The 23,032-nt window shown below is 37.4% G+C and overlaps 2 protein-coding genes across 5 annotated transcripts; one reads left to right on the top strand and one right to left on the bottom strand.

Moving 5' to 3' along the window:
* Window position 1: 1 nt before the first annotated feature.
* ATP8B (ATPase phospholipid transporting 8B) lies at window positions 2-21,695 on the top strand. Of its 4 annotated transcripts, none has more exons than XM_065315044.1 (9): window positions 2-126; window positions 13,812-14,582; window positions 16,622-16,893; window positions 17,284-17,489; window positions 17,547-17,877; window positions 17,933-18,865; window positions 18,925-19,201; window positions 19,267-20,268; window positions 20,323-21,695. In XM_065315044.1, the coding sequence occupies exons 2-9, from the start codon at window positions 14,537-14,539 to the stop codon at window positions 21,003-21,005; spliced, it is 3,750 nt and encodes a 1,249-aa protein (XP_065171116.1). In that variant the 5' UTR covers window positions 2-126; window positions 13,812-14,536; the 3' UTR covers window positions 21,006-21,695. The 4 variants fall into 4 exon arrangements, with proteins under 4 accessions (XP_065171116.1, XP_065171114.1, XP_065171115.1 ...); XM_065315042.1 differs by lacking the exon at window positions 2-126 and adding an exon at window positions 768-1,178; XM_065315043.1 differs by lacking the exon at window positions 2-126 and adding an exon at window positions 7,800-7,994.
* Syx18 (syntaxin 18) lies at window positions 21,663-22,814 on the bottom strand. The gene has a single exon (XM_065315054.1). It carries the CDS (start codon window positions 22,682-22,684, stop codon window positions 21,782-21,784), a length of 903 nt encoding a protein of 300 aa, XP_065171126.1. The 5' UTR covers window positions 22,685-22,814; the 3' UTR covers window positions 21,663-21,781.
* Between the last annotated feature and the right edge of the window lie 218 nt (window positions 22,815-23,032).

Below are 23,032 nucleotides of genomic sequence, written 5' to 3'. Positions count from 1 at the left end.
AGTTGGAGGTTTGTGGTGTTGGCCAAAGCCGCTCGGACGCACACAGGTGTGCGCTCACCGCTCACAGCCCCTCTTCCTGCACGGACGCATCGCAGACCCAACGTGACCTATGCTGCAGGCCCGCAGGTATGCAAGCGTGTTTGTTTTCTAGATTGTGCTGCGGCCGCTTTTGTTGCCTGAATATTTTATATGAAACTTGAGCCGAAGGAACATTGTCGTTTCCGGCACGGCGCAGGTCATGAATGTGACCGCGCATAAATGACCAAGTACATCGTCAGTCGGTAATCGACTAATCGTTTAAATGTTGCCTTAATGGTCGATATTTGTCCGCGACTGCTATGACATCATCAATAAATTATTAATTGTCTGACCCTAATATGGCAGTGCAAGCTGCGGCGACGTATATTATAGAAAGAAGGTAAAAGTTTGAAAATTTTAGTTTTAAGCTACAATTTAATGAATTTCGTAAATAAAATTAGTGAAATCTTTATTATTTGTGGATTTTTCAGTTAAATTTTGAATATTATAGCGCTTTCTTCTGTTTAAAAGCTATAACTTCAGTTTTGTTATCGAATATCAACTAGTAAAATCAATCTTCACCATTTTTCTTTACAAAGAACAAGTGACATTATTAGCTCAGTCATTTCGCGCTAGATGTCGCTAGCAACTGGATTTTAATTGTGTGTATTAGGTTGCATAAATGTGAACGCTTGCGTTGTGAACACAAACAAAAACGTGCAATTCCTGCGATTGCTGCTCGCGCGTTCGGCGCTTGCACATTGTTGCTCGTACGGCATAAAAACGCACGCAAAAGTGGAAGTAGTGAGAGTACGCGACTACGCGTTGATGAGCGCTAGTGGAACGCGGAATCACGAAACACGAATCAGTTTTGAGCGCCGTGTGCGACGAGCGAGAGCGCGTGTGTATCCTGCCGCCGTGAGTTCGCGGAAAATACTTGAGCCTGTTATCATTATTCGTACACCACATGCGTAGAGTGCAAGTGCGACATGCGAACCGTATTAAACGTGCGAATGATATAAAGGTGTAACTCAGGTGTAAACTGTAACAGAAAAAAACATAATCGACAAGGTGTGGAATTAAAACAACGACGATGATTATGTATCGCTGTAATGTGTTGGGGACTTGACGGATTCCAGCGAGATGTAAAAAATAATGCGGTGAGTCTTGATTTGAATCCAAAAGAAAAGAAAATTCTGGAATTTTTTATAAAGAAATTCAGAAAAAGCAAACAAAAGCTGGTGAAATTTTTGATTTCAAATGGCATGAATGAATGCATGTATCTAATAGAAATGATTTCATGACTTCTTCCTTTTCCTCCGCTTGCTTTCTTTCCATGTGTAGTATGCTTGCGGTTTCGTTCGCGGCGTGCCATTCGGAATCGACCTGAATTCGGACCGCGGCTCGCTACAAACATCGCGCACGCACGACGCCGCGACGCACACAATCAAATGCTTGTTGCGGCGTGCTCCACACACTCACCGAACGACACTCGGCAGGTAGTCAGGTACATATAAGCAGGTCGACGTAAAAATTATAAATTTGCGTAATGCACGGCGACGCCGCTGTCGTGCGAGTAATGCTAGTTTCTTGGTAGCTAAGCAACGACTTATACCAGTATAGGAGCACCATTATTGTAACGCTGGGAATCTGAAAAGGTATTAATATTTTACAATGTTATTAACGTTAGTTTTACTGCGGCGCGCGAGAGTGTACATTGGTACTGAGTTGTACAAATTAATAAATAATGCATGAATGGAATTTCGTTGATGCGAAAGTATTAATTTTATATTGTGGTTGGGCATTGTTTTAAAATGATTGCAAATTATAATGTTTTTCTATATCCATCTTTACAAAATCAATTTTTTCACGGTTTTGAGACATAAAAAGTGGTACTTTAAATACGGACGGTCAAAGCCGTGATTAAAGTACTTTAGTTACGGGTTTTAGTGACGGGGTGGAGCTTGCAAAGTAGAAAAAATTGGAGTGGAAATAGAAAAAATAGCGTAAGCATCATGAAATGGCTAAACGTTGTTAAACACTCGCTCTTAATGAATCTCGTGACAAAAACGCCCATTTAGCCACTTGATACTTTATATACTATTAATCATTGATAATTTATTTTAAGGAGTTTGTCATTATATCTCAACTTTTTTATCCTAAGCGTTGTTATGCTTTAAATTCAATTGACTAAGAAAAAACTTAACCAAAATGTTTTTTTGCATTTTAAACAAGACTACTTTGTATTGTCATCGTTTTCCGTGCTGGCATTGTCTATCCGTTGAATTTGTTTCGGTTATTATATTCACGCTCATTGGAGAAGCAAAAAGTGAACTTGAAATGGCAGTTAAAGTCATTGCCAATCATAACTTTAACGACTTAGCAGGAAACTGTCTTTATTTTTTTGCTTAACAAAAGAAAATATGATACTTTTAAAATACTTAGAAATTTTTAGAAACCCAAATAGGTATCTTGTATTATCTATAATTTCACAAAAGTTTGTTTATACATAATAGGCACTTATATTAAACATATAACATATTATAAAGGATATTATGTAAAAATTGCAGTTATTTAATATTTGCAATGTAAACATACTCAACCTTAACGCATAGAACTTTGAAACACATTCAAAACTTCCTGTTCATAACAAACAGTCAATCAGTCAGTAAGCTAATCTAGTAAACCGTGAATTTAGTCAAAATTGATACCAGCTAAAAACGAAACCCATTCATTTATTGGTCCGCTGACTTTAAACTGAGTTGTATCCTTCGGCGAGGAAAAGAAACAACAAAATACGTCGTATACAAAAGAAAATAATCAGTAGAAACAATGTACTCGTATAAACATTTAGTACATCTAATAGTTTATAGCTTGTAGCATTAGTGAGTAGCACCAAGTAATTTACAACTATTCTATGGTAGAATGGTTGTACCCGACCTTCATCAGCTTAACGCTTTTATTTGCATCATAAATTTGAATCTCCAATTAGAATATTTTAATCAAACTAGCCATGAAACCACATTTTATTCTATAAATTTATACAGAAATTGCGTACATTCGTATCTTACAAGGAGAACTTTATCAACAATTTTTGTAAAATTTTATTCGTAAATAAGAAAAATTGATGAGGAAAGTGACAAATGTTCAAAGGGGAGATATTTCTTTTATTTTACAGAATAATTTCAAAAAAATTTGCTTTAAAAATTAAGTTTTTATTTTTTGTTTCTAAAATCTACTTTAGCGCCATCTGGATTCGAAATATATAACTATAATTATAATAGAATCCTCATACGAACTTTGATCCCTTATTTTACACCATGCAAGTTACTTTATTGCTATAAAAAGTAGCTTATTTTATTTTCCTTGGTCTAAAATAATTCTATACCAAAATTTATCAAAATTAGCCCATTGGTTTTTGCGTGAAAATGTCACAAACATATGTTTTGTTGTTTTTTCTTCAAAACACGTTGAAATGGAATAGTAAAATTTTTAGATGCTAACTGTTATTTTGTCTGGGCGATTCTTCAATTCGAAAACAGTCGTAAAAATTTCACTTTTCAATTTTTTTTCCCGCCCGCACGTTAAAATATAGATTCGATCGAATGTTACTGTAAAAAATCCATCGGTGACGTGAGCGGGTTAAAATTGAAAGCAAAGCAAGCACCTACACTATTTTCGCCCTGACAACGTTGTCTAAACAAATGATTGTGGTTCAACTACACTGCCGTGGGTTATCTATGATTATGCGGGAACTTGAACATGACCTAGGTAAGCAGCGCTCTCGTTAGCAACTGAATTTTCCATTTTTAACTAACGTGCAGACACATTCAACGACACTTTGGTCATTCGTGCACAATTGCGATCGTCCAACTGATGTGTGACTCATTCTTCTGTTGATAAAAATTACATTATTTATATACAGTTGGTTTAAATGTTGCATTTCGTAAAAATTACATTTGTTATTTTATGGTATTGTATATTGTATTGTGGAAAACCATCAGTGGTTGTCGGAAACGTCCACACATTTGTTGGGACAAGGTGGAAAGTGTGGAAAATGTGGAAAACTATCGATCCGCACTGTTTGTATACACATACACGATTTGTGGAATGTAGGAGCTTCGAACGCGTGGTTTGAAGCGAAGGATAAAGTCATGGTTTTACGCGGGGTAGTGACGACTACTGCCGATCGTCCGATGTCGATGGTGTTTATCGGTTAATATCAGCGCGCAATGCCGATATATGAATCGCGGCCGTGTGGAAATACAAAGCTGACACATTTGTCTTTCTCGCGGACGCTTTTCTAATTTTTTTGCTGTAAATCTTTCATAAAAAACAATCGATTCATGAATCATAATAGTTTACGACTTGTAATTTTTCTAACTATTAATTTACGTCAATTTATGCAACTTATAGGAGGAAATTTTTAAATGATCATAAATTTAATTTTATTTTTTTTTAATTTATTGGTGAAAAAATCTGAATTTCAAATTTTGAATTTAATTTCGTGTTGTGTTACTGATTTTAATTTTATTGGGCTGGTTTTGTTAGAGTGGCATTATCCACCCCGTGACTAAAACCAGTGAATAAAGTACTTTAGTCACGACTTTGGTCGTCCATGCGTAAAGTACCACTTTTTGTGTCTAAAAACCGTGAAAAACGATTTTTGATCGAAAGTGTAAAAATAAATGATTTCAATATTTAAAATCTTCAATTACGATGCACTCAGTATTTGCGTCAACTAAACATGTGAATTAACACATGCGAATATAATCTCCTCTCCTTAATTTGTGAGATTGTTTTAAATATTTACCAGCGTGTGCATGATACAGCTTGAAAATAAAACATGCAAGACGACATGACCGTGAAAACGAACACGGAAAAAGTGAAAAACATTCTTTTCTCGTTCAGCGGCTATAAATATTTGTGACAACATTAGAATTTCAATCGTATGCGCATTTAATTATGTAAGCATTGTTTTCTTGTTTGTTTGTTTGTGGCATGATAGAAAGTAGTAACATTTATTTAATTTGATTAAATTTAAGTGTACTTTGTTTTTGTTTCGTTTCTTTTGCTTTTGTTTTGGTTTTCGTTTGTTAATTGGGAAAATTAAGCGTTCGTTGAAGTGAGTGAACTGAACTGTTGTTCATAATTAACCTAACAAGTCATTACGTACATTATTCGCGACAATGGCGATATGGGGAAGTTTATTACCTGGCCTGCGTTTTTATTGGTCGTTTGGCGATTTATATTTAGTTTCGTTTGAATGCCGGCTGGCTCGTATATTCAGCGTTATCAAAGCTGTTCAATGTGTCTAACTCGGATTTACGAGTACAACCAGAGGAGTTTTCAATGCTGAGGACTAGAAAATGTTTTTTTTTAGGTCAACTAATATAATTAATTGGATTGTGGGCAATCCATCAATATTTTTTGACAGTTTTAAGGTATTTTTTGCTATTAATGTTTGTTTCAAAAGTTGGAAAACGTTTAATTTTGATGAATTATGCAGGAAATTTAGCTTTTAATTTATTTTTCTACTTCCACTTTTAAAATGTCAGTTTTCCACGGTTTTGAGACACAAAAAGTGTAATTTTAAGACGGATTTCTAAGGCCGTGACTAAATTACTTTAATCTCAGGTTTTAGTCACGGGTTGAAGCTCTTTATCATTAACTAGCTTTAACCCGCGGCTTCGCTCGCGAACATTTAAAATAATGAAGTTGCTTCCGTACGCGTCTGTAGTCACAGAAGAAGTAACAATGAAGTTGAATGGCGGGAAGTTTAAAATGGCTGAAAGTATAGTCTATGGAAGAATAGTGTACAGTATCCATAGTGTAGTCAATTGGATTTGATGTTGACGTAGTCAACAAGTTTGATGTCGGTAATACAGTGTGATAATACAGTGTGATGGTACTGTAGTACTTAGGTTTGAGCTTCATTGCTGGAATGCTAGATGGCGTTAAAGTAGTCAAATAGCCAGATGCAGAGGTATTATTGGCTAAACAATTTCTATATTTTATTTAAAAAATAATTTTTTTATTAAATAAAAATTAGCCTATAACCATTCGGGGACCACTAAGAATATGTGCCCAAATTTTCATGATGATCTGTTGAGTAGTTTTAGCGTGAAAGCATGATAAACATCAGGACTTTCGCATTTATAATATTAGTAGGGATTTTTTAAGAAAAACTCTTGTTTAGCCACTTAATACTTAATATACCTACTCTTAAGAATTGCTGATATATGTTTGACACATTTTTAGTTGAATAATACCTAAATAGTTTTAGTCATGTTACTTCGCCAAAAATTGAGTTGACAGTCATGAAATTTAGTTTAAGTATGACAATGATACAATGATTTTTATTTTTTTCAGTTTTATTATATATAATCAAAGAAATAATCTAGGCTTGCGAATGATACGCTTTTATTTTATCCAACTATTGCATTTCATAGGATAAAAGTGACAAATTCACTTGCAATCGGTAATTATTTGCCTTCGAATATTAATTTCCATTGTATGCTCAAATCGGGTCTTTGTACAAACATTTCTTATTCTTTCTACATGAGAATAACACGTGTATTACACGTGTTTGCTTAAATTATTTACCCTCGATATTTTTCACTTATTTCTTGTGTTTGGCCATATTGCAGAACTTATAATTTTCCTACTTTGAGAAAAAACATTCCGCACATGTCTGCCGTAATTAATCAAAGCGTGTAATTAAATAATTACCATATGACAATGCATATCTGTGTTTCATGAGTTGCCGAGAAAGAAAATCGGAGATAATCGTTATCTAATGTAGGCGGAAAGCGAAATGAAATCCAGCAAGCTGCATGTTTTCAGTTTGCTCACCCTAAAGCTATTATTTGCATTGATAACCACGTGTGTATATTTATCATACTGGGTGTTTATGGAAAATTCAATTTTTCCACGCAAAGAATTTTTTTAATTTTTAATTTCTTTGCTTAAAAACCAATAATCAATAATAAATTTAAATTTTTTAAAATTTCATTAGTTTTATTATTAATATTAAAATATTTTTCATTTTTACTATTTTTTATAATAATATACATTTTATTCACTTAATAATGAAGAATTTTTAATTTTTTAACCGCAAACAAACAGAAGATATTAAATCAAAAATAATAAACCGTAATAAAACCGATTTCTTAGGTTTTAATGAACTATCCTCGACCTATAGCACTCTATATAATGATATAGCACGTTAACGAAGCAATATCGTAGGTGTGATCGGTGTGATCGTCTTAATTCCCCAACTCCCCAACGCCGACGCCAGCCACACACACAAACATCAACCACGTCGATTGTTCAACGTCCCATACATCGCATTCGTAAGTCCGACGAGGGCTCACTCACAATAGGTGGATGAAAATGTGCGCGGCGCGTCCCCCGTGTGCTCATCAGGATTTCATACCGCTGTGACCGCATTGGGTATAAGAGCGTCGCGACGTCCACATGCACGCTTAGTCCCACTCGCAATCTCCTCACAACCGGCTCGGATTACAAATAAATCTTTTCTACTTTGTTGCATGGCATGTAATTACATCCGACGCCATGACTTGAATAATCGTCATTTTAATCACTTCAGTGCCTTATTCCGGTGATATTAGTATTAATTTTAAAACCCACAATAAAACTTAAAGGTGTGGGTGTGAACATTGCGTGCGGTTTGTATCAGATTTAATTAGGTCGGGCTGGAATTTGGGTCATTTACCCACTTATTTTATTATATTCCATGGTTTTTAAAGACTTACTTGATTTAATTATTTGTGTGCGATGATAAATCAAGCAAATTGATCGCATCGGGAAAAGGGAGTGACGAAAATCGGAAAAGACAGCAATATATCTGCCAAGGATATCTATTAGTGGACTGTGCCGGAAGGACCGCTCCCTTCTTGTTCTTGTTTTCGGTTGGGACGTCATGTTCGTCACATTTTAATCAACTGCTGCAGGTATCCATTTCATCACTTTTCACGTATTCTCTTTCGATTATCATCATCATATCTTTGTAGTTTATTTGTTTAAGTTATCTGTCGCTTATTCTGCACATGATAATAATATTACAGGCATTGGCATAACACATTTAATTTTTTAACCATTTATCAATTCTTGGAAAAATACAAAGTATTATAAAAAGTACCCATTCATTAAATGTAAACGTAAACTTCCGTTTTGATAACACTCAGCAATAAATTTTTATGTTGAAGTTGATGCATATTGTGAAATTATTTATATGTAAATTGCAAATTGCGAGTGTTTTACGGTAAACGCATTTTGCAATTTGGAATTTAAAATGCGAATAACAAAACAATCATCAAAATGACCACGGGATTACAAGTAAGGAAATTTATTAAGAGGGAAATAGTATCTATTACCTAAGTTTCTTTGATGTTGATTTAACCGCAAGTCACAAACCGCATTTTCCTGTTGCTCTGACTAATTGCTTTCGTTTGCATCAATTTCAACTCGCAAATATTTGAACGTGAAAATGTGAGTCACGCATCCAACATTTTATTAGCAAATGTAAATTATATTCAAAACATTGATTTTTTAAATTCTTATGGATATAATTAAGTTTGGTTGGTCCGCTCGATAGGAGGATACATTAATATCGATTGCAGTGGGAACCTGATGACAGTTCGTCTATTAATCAGTAATGATCGGATTTCCCCCTCCGCCCGCCCGTCAAGTTTCTCGACGATTCACTTGACTTTGACTTTCGGCTTTTGTATTCTACTTTGCATCGTCTGATGTCATTGAAATAATCTGTTACACTTAAAACATTCATCATTCCTGCAAAATATTGATGTGATGAAAATGGATAATTAAGTCAATTAAACATCTTCTGGTCTTCGTTCAAATAATTAGTGCTTTGAATAATAAATAAATAATAAAAAGTAAAGAAGTCAAACATGGGTTGGGGGTCGACGACGCGCGTCGTTGCTATTGCCAGCTGGACGTCGTTCTCACCACAAGCATGAATAATCCATGTCGGCGGACACTTTTCTAATCATTCGTTTGTCCCCGTGTATTACTTGTAGACATCACCCTGTCGGTGATATACTTGTATACAAGCATTTCACCTTAAACTCTGTTTTATCTTTTCTTTGCTTGGGTTCGCGGCGAGATTCCCATGCTGTGATGTATTGAAAGTAGGCAAATTATAGGACGAAATAGATAAACAGATGTAACGTGTTTGTTCTTAGTTCTTTTTTTTTATTTGTAAGGTGGTTGTATGTGTGTGTGTTTTGCAGCACATGTTACGTGTCTCATCGCGGAATGAGGGTGGAATATATTCTTTATAGATGTGTGGCAGTGGAGTATAAATTTATTGAATGTTGCATGTTATAGAATAGAGAATATCGGGAATATGGCGATGAGTGTTGTATATTCTAGAAAGGCAGGTATTAATAATTAGGTTTGGTGGGAGTGTGTGAAAGGCACAATGATGATTGTGCTACATTTGGATTGTTTTAATATAATAATCAGTATTGGATGCAAAGCGAAAAAAACATTTCAATCAATAAGAAAAATATAGATAGAGATTATTTATTTTTACTTTACGGCAAGTAAAATCAGAAAATTGTGCACTGTAGGCAACTGCGTAAGCGCAAACTCCACCCCGTGACTAAAGCCCGTGACTAAAGTTTAAAATACGACTTTTTGAGTCTAAAAACCGTGGAAAACTTGACGCTTTATAAGTGGAAAGACAAAAAAAATATTTATATTAACATTTTCTATAATTGATGACGTTAGACTTTAGTAAATAATCTCGTCATTGTTTTATAGAGATCACTACTTAGACTTAGATAATGTTTTGTATTATATTTACTCAGTCACCGAGGTTACATTGCGTACATTTACACTTTATTTTTTTTCCTGTAAAACCAACTACATCATGATAATATTATATTTTATTATATTATGCGTAGTGCTTACACCGCGTTTGCAATATTGTTTACTCCGAAGTAAACCAGATCAATTTAGCCATCAAAACACGTGCACCACGCACAGGTTTATTTTTCTTTCATCGTTGTTTAAAGTTACTAGATATTTTTGTTATTTTATAAATATTTTTTCACATAAATTTTTAAATTCAACCTTAACTATTGACTATTGACTAATTCTGTAATTCACAGCTTATCACTATTCGCGTTAGTAATTCAACAATGGGCCACCACTACCACAATAAACAATAGAAAGCCGCGGGTGACAATTACGAGTAATACATACGATTTCGCGTAAAAATATGCAAATTATTCTTATCGGTACTTTGACAAAAACACTGAATGTTAAAACCAGCAACACACATTTTCGCTTGTTGCAATTAACAACATGAAAACATGATTACCAAATATTTATCAATTGGCATTGAGGATGTTGAATTCATTGCACTACCTGCATTAATTATATTTGATAATTATTTATGGCTTTCTATTCTCGTGGATGAGTATGAGTATGAGTATGTTATGAATGTTTGTTTGAAGTTTGCTTTGGTGAAATCATAACGCAATGAAAAGATTTATGGGCATTACTAATTGATCATACAATTGCTATGTAGGAGAATCATAGTTTAGGTTTGATCTTTGGCCGACTTTGTTTGGAATTGGGTTGGTTGACACAAATGAAACAATTTTTTTAAATTGATAGGTGTTAATTGGTTTTTGGACCTTCAAGTACAAGTATACAATGACGTACTAATATTATCTACGAGTAGGTATCATTTAAAAAAAGTAGTGTTAGTTACAACGTTTATAACTCAAGAACGACTGAACAGATTTTGATAATTTATGATTTATTAGATTTGTCTTGGCATTGAATAGCAGAATAACTATTAAAATATTGGAAATTATCATTTATAGGGTGTTAAATAAGGGATGAAAATTTCTATGGAGATTTAATGATAGTTTTAGATGAATAATTCAGTTATAGATGGCGCTAAAGTCAATTATAAGTAATTCTTATTTATTTAAAACAAAATTGCAAATAATTATATATTTTATTATTAAAATCTGCACAATTGTGGACAAAATTTCGATGTATTATGAAAACACATGAAATGCATATTTATTTCTCGTACCTTACTGTTTATTTTATTTTATTTTTGAGGTTAGATTACGTTATTATGGTTTAATGAATCTTCTCATACAGAAATTCGTATTTTTAAAATAGACTGTCACTTTTGTTTAAATATTTGATGAATGAATAATTGCATGCATAATAATTAACCAACCCCTTCCCGAGCTTAATGTCTGTACACGAAGACAATAACCGATTAACTCACCCGGGTAAATTAGTCGTTGCTCATGTACAATGCAGTAATACATCCGCCAGACGGACTGGCTAATGCCGCCGTGATAAATTATTTAAAGCGCGTATCTAAAACGCGAGAAACGAACATTTTGTATGGACGCAGGACACGTCGCTCTTGTAATCGATGCTGATTACAATTACATTCATTATACATTCCGGCAGCGGGCGCGATGGCTATGTGAGCTGATACATTATAAAATTATGTGTGGTGAATTTATTGATTGCGATTTGTTTCAATTTTTATCATCTGCTTTTTATACCTGTCTCCTTGGGTATTATTATTTGTTTGCTTTCAATTTCAATATTTTTATGATTATGATTTATTGGTCTTTGACGAGCGATAAAAATGTTGATGTGTGTCAGATGATCAAAGGAGACCTTGAAATTCTGCTTCATGTTCCACATATTGCACACGGGCATTAATTAATTATAATATTCTGTATCACTGTTGATACATTGATGTAAGGTAGTTTATCTATTAATTAGTAGGCTTATTAATAATAAAATGTGTTCTTTAATTATTTAAATGCAGGTTGTGCTTGTACACGGCATTCTAGATGGAAATGGTTAGATTAGGTTAGGATTTTTAGTATTTTTATGAAACTGCAAAAGTTACTATAATGTTGGATTTTGAAGTTGGAAATTATTTAATTTTAATTAATTTTTGCGGTGTTTTTGGACCTATTATGTTCTCAATCAGTCATTAAGACTCTTAATATTATTTTAAAGAAATGAGATATGCCAATAATGCACTTTATATCACTTTATTACTTTAGTCACGGTTTCGGCCGTTTTTTGATTTTACTTGTTATCAAGTGGATACCGAAAGTTTTTGTCATGAAATTGCAAATACGCAACCCTAAGCTCCACCCCGTGACTAAAGTACTTTAGTCACGTCTTTGGCCGTTCGTGACTAAAGTACCACTTTTTGTATATCAAAATCATGAAAAAACAGACGATTTAAAGGTGGAAGTAGAAAAAATAATTTCTATTCATTTGCCTCTTGAAATAAAAAAATTGGAATATTTGTTTGAAATAATCGAAATTAATAATTTTACTTTCAATATACATAATTGAAAATTTCCTATTCCTATCGATTTTCAAAAGTGTAAATTGAAAAGCTCTGGTCGATTTGTTCTCGTTCTTTGTCCAGTTTGTGGAAAGCGCCGACGTAAACGAATTAATAACGTATGATCAAACCCACACGAGTGCTCCACCGCTGCTTGTTTGTATCTATCTCATGTCTTGTCTAAGTGAGTGTCGACATTGAATTATTTTTCAAGTTTTATGTTTCAAGTGCGGCATTGATAACGCGCCACTTCTAGTACACATCATGCTTTATGTTTTATGCTCGATTGTGTGTTGCTCATAAGCCCGCTTTTCAACTTTTCCGTAATTACAAGTTTGCAAAATGGCCGGCTAGAAAACCCGCGTGTAATTACACTTACATCTAGTAATTAAATAATTTTTGAGGATGTGAACTTTACAATTTGTTCGGGTAATCAACGTTGGCCTTTTTGTTGTATGAATTAATTATGTAGGCACATGTTTGTCGATTTTCCGCACATGTGAGAGAAATTGCACCTGATTGACGTGTTCGTGTGAATGGGGCGTGGCTTATGCAAGGTATGGCGCATCGTTTATGGTTAAATATTCACAAAATATCTGATATTAAAATGGGAAATTATTTATGTGTTAATAACATGACAGCGGTTTTTTTCCTGAATCGATAGTGCGTAAATTTCTATTTGTTATTCAAATTACAAGTTTAAACTTTTTGCTTTTTTTTCTCTTATATAAATTGAGTGACTAGTACAAAGTCAAAGTGTTTTTTGTTTGCCACCAGTGTAGCAACTTCTGTTCTAGTGTGTAAAGAGAAAAAAACTACACAAAAGTTTAATTTTGAGCGTTTTATCACTTACTAGCTTTAACCCGCGGCTTCGCTCGCGAATATCTAAAATAATGAAGTTGCTTCCGTACGCGTCTGTAGTCACAGAAGAAGTAACAATGAAGTAGAATGGCGGGAAGTTTAAAATGGCTGAAAGTATAGTCTATGGAAGTATAGTGTACAGTCTCCATAGTGTAGTCAATTGGATTTGATGTTGACGTAGCTGTCGGTAATACAGTGTGATAATACAGTGTGATGGTACTATAGTACTTAGGTTTGAGCTTCATTGCTGGAATGCTAGATGGCGTTAAAGTAGTCAAATAGCCAGATGCAGAGGTATTATTGGCTAAACAATTTCTTTATTTTATTTAAAAAATAATTTTTTTTATTAAATAAAAAGTAGCCTATAACCATTCGGGGACCACTAAGAATATGTGTACAAGTTTTCATGAAGATCGGTTAAGTAGTTTTGGCGTGAAAGTGTAACAAACATCAGGACTTTCGCATTTATAATATTAGTAGGGATTATTTGAAATTCTTTAATTTTTATTTAATTTTATTGTTTCAGCTTTAGTCAATGGCTGGGCGTTCCTCGTCGACTGGCACTAGTCGCCTGTTCTTGCCAGTGGGTCGCCGAAGAGATCGAAGGGCGAGAAGTCAGCAGCGCTAACTGCAACGCAATTAATCAAAAACCAAAAAAGAATCGCGTCCAAACAAAACAAAACCAATTTTAAACTAACGAAATCTACCATCCACACAAACACATTTTACACAAATTGTAATACGAAATTTACAACTACCTCAAAGCAATTTCGAAATCTATATCAGGAAATAATTGATTTCCATCAACGAAGCGAGGAAAACATAAACATAAACAACGAGTGGCCTTAAATACGAGTACATACCATATTTGATTTAATTCAAAGTGTCCTTACGAAAACAAACCTGCAACACACTGGGACCCCAACTAAAACACATTCCCATCTTATATCAAAAGTTGCCGATTTGACGAACAACTCCACATCAGGGATCACGCAGACACCTTGCCATTTATTTATTGAACTATTTAATACAAGCGTAGGATTTAAAGAGAGCTTAATTTTTTAAATGCAAACACGAGCACATTTATATACATATCGACGAGTGATACAAGATACGAGCATATTTGTTACTACTTAACATTACAATTCAATTACGACTTACGAAAAACTAATTGACTAGGAGACAAACTACGGTTAATTGAAAACCGGCGACTGATTACATTTCATCGGAGTGCGACGCCATCTTGGAATCATGGACAGGGCGTCTTTTATGAGCCGACGGAGAACGCTAATTCACGGTGAGTTCATTAACTAATCTTTAACACACAATAAATTAGATTAAAAAACATCACAATACTTTTAAGTTGTGTTAAAATGTGATTTTATGCTGAAACACACATGGTTTGCTTTAATTATTTACCTGGGGGACATTTACTGGCTTCCAGGTGTTGGGAAAAACTTGTCTCGCGATTAATTATTTCGTAAACAAGTAACTGGATCGAATGTTTGGGAAAAGTTTGTTGGTTTGACATTAAAACTTTGTAAATCAATAATTTTGAGTGGTTTTAATTCATTTTCATTTCGTATTTGAAGGTTTTTGTTTTAAATTACGAAAAAACTTCAAAATTTGAAGATTTTCAGGTGCAAAACAGTAAAAATCAGAACAAAAGCTTTAAACAAAGTATGCCTTACGTAAAATAGTAATATATGTATATACGAGTACGTACTTTGTAGTTAAAACCGTTAATGATTTGCGTGTTTAAGTATATTTGAAGAAAATGAATGAATTTTCCATTTCCCATTTTCTAAGCAGCAATCGTAGCTCAATCTCGCGGTAGTCAGCAGTAAACATAGAAAGTTAGCGCCGTCGCCGCCTCGGCGCGCTGGCATCGCACCTGCAGGTTTTCCTGCTGGCGTAATAAGACACTAAGGTGAAAAATGTATGTATACGAAACGTCAAAGCGACATTCCGCTCGTGGGAATCTCCGCGAATGCGCGTCCGATGCGCGCCGCCCGCGCTCGTCCCAGTGCCACCAGTGCGGTGTGTTCGTCGTGGTGATCGTCTTCGTCCGTGATGAGTAATCGCAGGAGACCGCCCGCCGAGTAATATATTATAATGTGCTATCATCGCTCAGCCGCACCAGCAGCAGCAGTCGTGCCCCGCTGGTGGTGGTGCCGGCACAAATGAACGCTGCTCGCCGGCGGGCGCGACCATCAGCAGCGGCATGGACTACGAACTGGAGGTGTTTGAAGTGTACGACCGCGACGGAGACGGTCACGGCGGCGATGAGGAGGAGGAAGACGCGGCAGCGCCGCCGCCGCCACTGCTCAGGAAGTGCAAGCCGAAGGCGAGCTGCAGCGTCGTGCTGGATCCGAGCGATAAGTCGCGTTCGCGCTCCAAGACGAGCATCGTCAGCGGGGCCGGTAGCGGGGCGGCCGTGCAGGGATTACGCGAGTCGGTTTTCGGTGCGCTGGGGCGGGTGTTTGTTTGGCGGGATCGCAGCTACAGGACGCCAGTGCCGGACGTCGCGGCTGAATCGCCCTTCATCGCGCAGCAACGCAGCACGCACAGCAGTCAAAGTTTTAGGGCTAGGGATGCACGAAGATCTTTTGCCAGTTTCGGTAAGACTAAAACAATAAAATGAACAATTTTATTTGAAAATATTTATCTTCATCTTATCTAGATGATGATTTTATTACATCTTTATGATGCGTCTAAGCCTTGCGTCGTCTCGCATTCACATCGAATGCGATCAGCATTCAAATTGTTAACAAATTTTAATGCGAGTTCAAGGCTGTCGTTCACAGATTTTACGACCAATAGAAAATTTCGACGCAACGCAACTGGTAACAATAGCGCCAAGAAACGGCTGCAACGCGTGCCGCTGATAATTTTAATTTTCAATTAGAAACATAGCGTTCTCGATCCCGATCGAGTTCGACACTTGATTATTCAGTGCACAAGATTTCAACGCGTATTACGCGCGCGTTCGACACCATCTACAGCATGTAAATTAGCGCCTGGGCGCTAAACAGTTTTCTAAACTCTTTTTTGGCGTTGCGCGACAAATGTCGAGTATCGGCGGCAGTGATTTTCCAGCAGGATGTGCTCGCGGTTTACGCGCCCAGAATTCCACAGCGCGATAAAATGGAATACGCGTACAATTTGATTCCGACGCGCCCGCCAAACAATGACGACGAAGCCAGTAATTACGCTCTCGTGCACTAATCACAAATGAAAACAAATGCGACACAAAACACAACATTTATTATTAAACATTACCAGAGTGTGTGTGGTGTTTGGTTGTAATTGGAATTGATTTTGCTTGCTTTCCAGATAATCAAAGACGGATTAAAGCCAACGATCGCTCGTACAATGCCCAATTTCGCTACGCCAATAACTACATCAAGACATCCAAGTACACGGTGCTGACATTCCTTCCGCTGAATCTTTTCGAGCAGTTTCAGCGGCTGGCCAACTTCTACTTCTTGTGCCTTTTAGTCTTACAGCTAATTCCGGCGATCAGCAGTCTCACGCCGATTACGACTGCTTTGCCGTTGATCGGCGTGTTGGGCCTCACTGCAATCAAGGATGCCTACGATGATTTTGTAAGTATAATATACTTTTGTTATTTGGAAAATTATCAACTTTGCATGAAAACGATTTCTAAATACATTGTTTACCGTCTAACCTGGTATTGAATAAATATGTAACTAAATATAGTATTTATCTATTTTTGGAAATATACCTTTTACATGATATCAATCGGCAAAACACCGAAAACTAAAAATTTTACATTTTTATGGCTAATTTTTGAATATTCTGCCAGAAAATTCAACAGAAAAATTTTCCATTTAAAGAAAACTCTGTTTATCTCTTTGAGTCTCTTATTGTATATAAAACAATCGTATAAAAATAGGTCACGGCCACGCAAACATATAAAATGATCGTAATCTTTACTCTGTAGTTGATTATCTTCTCTTTTCTGTTTTACGCAGCAACGTCACATGTCCGATTCACAAGTCAACAATCGCAAATCACAACTAGTGAAGAACGGCCAGTTGGTGAAGGAGCGATGGTCGTCGGTGCAAGTGGGCGACATTATTCGCATGGACAACAATCAGTTTGTGGCCGCTGACATTCTGCTGCTGTCGTCGAGCGAGCCGAACGGCCTCTGCTACATCGAGACGGCTGAACTGGACGGGTAATTACCATCTGATTGTTTGATTACAATTTCTATCGATTTTTTGGTTGCGTACAGCGAGACGAATTTAAAGTGCAGACAATGCACGACCGAAACAGCCGAGATGGGTCAGAATGACGCGCTGATCAGTGCGTTCGACGGTGATATTATTTGCGAGACGCCCAACAATCTTCTCAACAAGTTCGAGGGCACGCTCACGTGGAAGAATCGGCAGTACAGTCTGGATAACGACAAGATTATTCTACGCGGTTGCGTGCTGCGCAATACACAATGGTGCTACGGGGTGGTGATCTTTGCTGGCAAAGACACGAAGCTCATGCAAAACAGCGGCAAGACCAAATTCAAACGTACTAGTATAGATAGGCTACTTAATTTTTTAATCATAGGGGTAAGTTGTTGAAAATACACCGTTTGCCTGTATATTTACATTTTTAAAATTTCAGATTGTATTTTTTTTATTGTCAATGTGCCTTTTCTGCATGGTGGCGTGCGGTATCTGGGAGTCGCTCGTCGGGCGCTACTTTCAGGCGTACCTGCCGTGGGATTCACTGGTGCCGTCCGAGCCGCTCGGCGGTGCCACCATTATCGCACTGCTGGTCTTCTTCTCGTATGCGATCGTCCTCAATACGGTGGTGCCGATCTCGCTCTATGTATCGGTCGAAGTGATACGCTTCGTGCAGAGTTTCCTTATAAACTGGGACGAGCAAATGTACCATGATAAAACCAACACGCACGCGAAGGCGCGCACCACCACCCTCAACGAGGAGCTGGGTCAAATCGAATACATTTTTTCTGATAAGACGGGAACGCTTACGCAGAACATCATGACGTTCAACAAGTGTTCAATCGCTGGTCTCACTTATGGCGATGTGATCGACAAGAATACCGGTGAGGTTGTCGAAATCACGGATGATTTGCCATCGCTTGACTTTAGCTTTAATTCGTATTACGAACCTGAATTTCGGTGGTACGATCGAGCGCTGCTGGATGCTGTTAAGAAGGAAGACGCTGATGCGTGTAACTTTTTTCGGTTGCTTGCGCTGTGTCACACTGTGATGTCGGATAATAGCAGTGGGAAACTGGAGTATCAAGCGCAGTCGCCCGATGAGTCGGCACTGGTATCAGCCGCGCGGAATTTTGGGTTTGTGTTTAAGGAGCGATCGCCAAATAGCATCACGATTGAAGTGATGGGAAAGAAGGAAGTGTACGAACTGCTGTGTATTTTGGATTTTAATAACGTCAGAAAGCGAATGTCGGTGATATTGAGGCGGGAAGGACATTTGCGGCTGTATTGCAAGGGCGCTGATAATGTCATTTATGAAAGGCTGAAGAATAACTGTGAGGAAACCAAAGGCAGAACACAGGAACATTTAAATGTAATCTATTTTATGTTATTTATGTAAATAAAATGTTTAACATGTTTTTTTATTGTTAGAAATTCGCTGGTGAAGGATTGAGAACTTTGTGTTTGGCATGTCGAGATTTGGATGAAGATTTTTTCAACGACTGGAAACAACGGCATCAGGAGGCTGCGTTGAGTATGCAAGATCGCGACGAGAAGTTGGATGCAATCTATGAGGAAATCGAAACAGAAATGGTACTGTTGGGTGTTACTGCCATTGAGGACAAACTGCAGGACGGTGTTCCTCAAGCTATAGCTAATCTTATGCTGGCTGGGATTAAAATTTGGGTACTTACAGGCGATAAACAAGGTAAAAATCATCATTAATTAAGATATCAAAATTAATGAATTAATGAAACTTATTTTAACGTATAGAAACTGCAATAAATATAGGATACTCTTGCCAATTGCTAACCGACGATATGTTAGACGTTTTCATTGTCGATGCGTCAACGTTCGATGAAGTGGACCAACAACTACGCAAATTCAAAGAAAGCATACGAATAGTAAACGCGTACCATCCAATGAGTCCGGCTAGCAACAATGCAGCTAACGGCGTATCCGATGACCACAGCCGGCCGAATTCAATGGGTACATCTACACCACCACAGCCACAAGCGCCCGCTGTCAGTGTGGTCACCTTCAGTACTGAATTGGACTACCGTGAAGGATCCCCAGATCTCAAGACTGATGACGATGGCACCAACGGGACATTTGCAATCGTCATCAATGGACATTCACTCGTGCACTGTCTACACCCCAAAATGGAGCAGTTGTTCCTCGAGGTAGTGGTACGCTGTCGCAGCGTCATTTGCTGCAGGGTGACGCCATTACAGAAAGCGCTAGTCGTGGAACTGATTAAAAAGAATAAGCATGCTGTGACATTGGCGATCGGGGACGGTGCGAACGATGTGTCGATGATTAAAGCGGCGCACATTGGTGTTGGGATTTCCGGTCAGGAGGGGATGCAGGCCGTCCTCGCGTCGGATTACTCCATCGCGCAGTTTCGTTTCCTCGAGCGACTGCTCCTGGTGCACGGCCGGTGGTCGTATTACCGAATGTGCAGTTTTCTGCGGTATTTCTTCAACAAGAACTTTGCGTTTACGCTGTGTCACTTCTGGTACGCTTTCTTCTGCGGTTTTAGTGCACAGACAGTGTTCGATCCGATGTACATCTCAGTTTACAATTTATTCTACACCTCGCAGCCAGTGCTCGCCGTTGGCATCTTTGATCAAGATGTCAATGATAAAAATTCAATATTGTATCCACAGCTGTATCGACCAGGGCATATTAATTTATTCTTCAACAAGAAGGAGTTTTTTCGTAGCGCTCTGCAAGGCTGCTATGTTTCTATAGTATTATTTTTCATTCCTTTTGGTGAGTATTGATAAAATGTTTTAGAATAAACTTCTAATTATAGTGATTTTGTAGGTACGTACTTTGATGCTATGAGTCCGATTGGACAGAGCCTCTCAGACTACATGCTCCTCTGCAGCGTTGTAGCTACAATTTTGGTGATTGTAAACACGGCGCAGATTGCGCTCGACACACAATACTGGACAGTGGTCAATCACGTGTTGATTTGGGGCTCTCTGGCCGTGTACTTCATCATGGACTACTTCTACAACTACTTGCTTGGGGGCATCTACGTGGGGGCTCTTACAATGGCGATGTCGGAACTAACATTCTGGTTCACCACTGTCCTGGTGGTGATTATCTGTATTATGCCCGTGCTTGCGTGGCGCTTTTACTTCGTGGACGTGTTTCCGACATTGTCGGACCGCGTGCGCCTCAAGCAGCGTTTGCAGACGATGCGGACTCGCCAGAGCCAGGATGTGTTGCGCACTCCATCGGCGCGGCGCGCACGGCGTTCGATTCGTTCCGGGTATGCATTTGCTCACCAGGAGGGTTTTGGCCGGCTGATCACCTCCGGCAAGATTATGCGCAAATTGCCCAATACGGACTTTAGCATCGCCGGTTTGGGTAAGATCATTCATTCGAGCGGTAGCAATCAGGTGAAGACCAGTGCCGTGGCACCGGTGTCGGCGCAGTCGCACGAAAGCAACAGCAGCGGGCGTGCGCCCATACAGGATTTGGACACGATCAACTTATAATCGGCAGAGAGGCTATTTGACTTAACTTAAGACGTAAGTTAAGCTAGGGAACGTCCATACGTCCGCATACCACCCACATACACATACGAGTATTACTTACTAAGCAACAAAACAACTTGTGATGATGATTTTCACTAATAGTATAATCATGATATTGTTTTTAAGAGGAAGGCGGCAAAGAGCAAGAGTATATTGTATTTTATGTAGATAGGTATTACTTGTACAGTATCAAATTGTTTTATGTTGTTAGGACTTACCATTTAACTGTTGTCGAGAGACGCGCGAGTCGTTCGGATATTTGATAGTTTTAATAAAAATTGAAGTTGCGTGGTTGGACGTCGAGTCAAAACTTCATGTGCGCATGCGCGCGCACCCCTATACGTGTGTGTGAACAAAAAAGTTGTTGATCTGATCGACTTGCGGCGACCTGTTAAGCTTGAACCTAGTCAAAACAAAATTACTATCTAATGAAAAACGAGGAAACGAATTTATGTATTTTAGGTTTAAGGCGATGATGTGCGGAATTTGCTGCAGTTGTGCCCTGCAATTTCCTAGGATGTGCAAAGAAATGTTGTTTCTTTATACAATTATATTCTATACATAAATATATTATATTCACATGTTCTCTGGAAGGATAATCGCAAAGATTTCTTTCGGTTTTGTTAAAATAAATTTATTTTACAAGTCAAAGTACATCTTGAACTTGTTGCCGCGTAAATAATCAAAGTTCAAATTGAAAAACATGATTATCTATTTACAAAACCCAAATATGTATATTAATCATTGTACCAGTCCAAAAATATTAACGAAAACGACATCACCAGCAAGAAAAATAGCACCCAAACGCGTAGGCCGGCATTTCGTTGTATCGCCTGCCGAATTTGTTCATTGGCATCGCGCATATCGTCAGTCGTTGCTTGCACTATATTTGCAATCCTATCAATATTCTTCTCCTGCTCGAGAACATTGTGTGTGAATTGATCTTGAAGTTCTGCAATGTGTACTACTTTGCTCTCCATTTCCTTGACCTCTCTGGATAAACTATTCAGCTCATTGTAGAGCATATCATTCTCTGTTTCAAACATTTGCATTTCTTCTGCTGACAAATCACTGACAATCTCTTTGCTGTGTTCCTGGGCAGGTGTGTTTGGCATTTGTAACTTTGGTGATTCCCTTTCAACTGCATTTTTATTGGTTGTCTCCAGTTTGGAGATCTTGTGCATTTCAATCACTTTTTTCACCCTAATTGCTTTCGTTTCAGTGTAAACTTTGGAAACATTTTTCAAATATTTCTCCACTGACTTTATAACATTATCATAGTGTTCATAAGCTTGAGGTGTGAGTTTCTGCTTACCAATTGTGCTCCTGTACTCATGAATCATTGTTGTACATAAGCTTATTATCTTTTCTGCTTCAGTATCAATTTCCATTCTATCCATTTCCGTCATTGTCTTCTTGGTTGATAGATAATTCACTACATTCAGGTAAGCAATTTTATTGTCTGCGAAAAACTTCTGCAATTGGCATATTTGTTTGATGATCTCTTTGGGACTCTTCAAATTGGGATCCCTACTGTTTTGTAGTAATGTTGATTTACTTTCCTTCTCCTTGCCCTCAATTGTTTTGTTCATCGTGCGTACCGTTTTGATGCACGCACGAAATACTATCGTTATATCCATTTTGATTAAATTCTAATTTACTTGTGTAGAAATGTTTACTTTTAGCGTTAACTGCACATACCAGCTGTTGATGACATAGTTGATGTCATACGCGCAATGTTTTAACCTGTCTTCTCTGATAACTATGTGTATAGTGTGTTGTATACCTGAACTTTCACTTCAAAACACCGTCAAATATTAATAATTTTTTATAGTTTGGAGCTTTTGCTGCATGTATTGAAATGTTGTAATTCAATGAAGTAATTATTTTTTATTAATTATTGCTTTTCTGTGGAAGCTTGGGAAAACGTATTTCCAGTATACATTTTGCGATTAATAGAAATTGCAGGATGTATTTAATTGTTATAA

The sequence above is a fragment of the Atheta coriaria genome, unplaced genomic scaffold (assembly GCF_025399875.1).
Source record: "Atheta coriaria isolate IRGN ID8LTWV9N9 unplaced genomic scaffold, Caltech_Dcor_3.1 hic_scaffold_10_pilon, whole genome shotgun sequence".
Taxonomy (NCBI): Eukaryota; Metazoa; Arthropoda; class Insecta; order Coleoptera; family Staphylinidae; genus Dalotia; species Dalotia coriaria.
Note: the sequence above shows the minus strand (reverse complement) of the source record. Positions and strands in the feature narration are given on the sequence as shown.

Bases quoted from the DNA above. Each gene is read 5' to 3' on its own strand.
- Syx18 (XM_065315054.1), bottom strand. From the start codon at position 22,684: ATGGATATAACGATAGTATTTCGTGCGTGCATCAAAACGGTACGCACG.
- ATP8B (XM_065315041.1), top strand. From the start codon at position 15,510: ATGGACTACGAACTGGAGGTGTTTGAAGTGTACGACCGCGACGGAGAC. The intron at 18,866-18,924 runs GTAATCTATTTT...TTTTATTGTTAG, and splicing joins GAACACAGGAACATTTAAAT to AAATTCGCTGGTGAAGGATT. The intron at 20,269-20,322 runs GTGAGTATTGAT...GTGATTTTGTAG, and splicing joins ATTATTTTTCATTCCTTTTG to GTACGTACTTTGATGCTATG.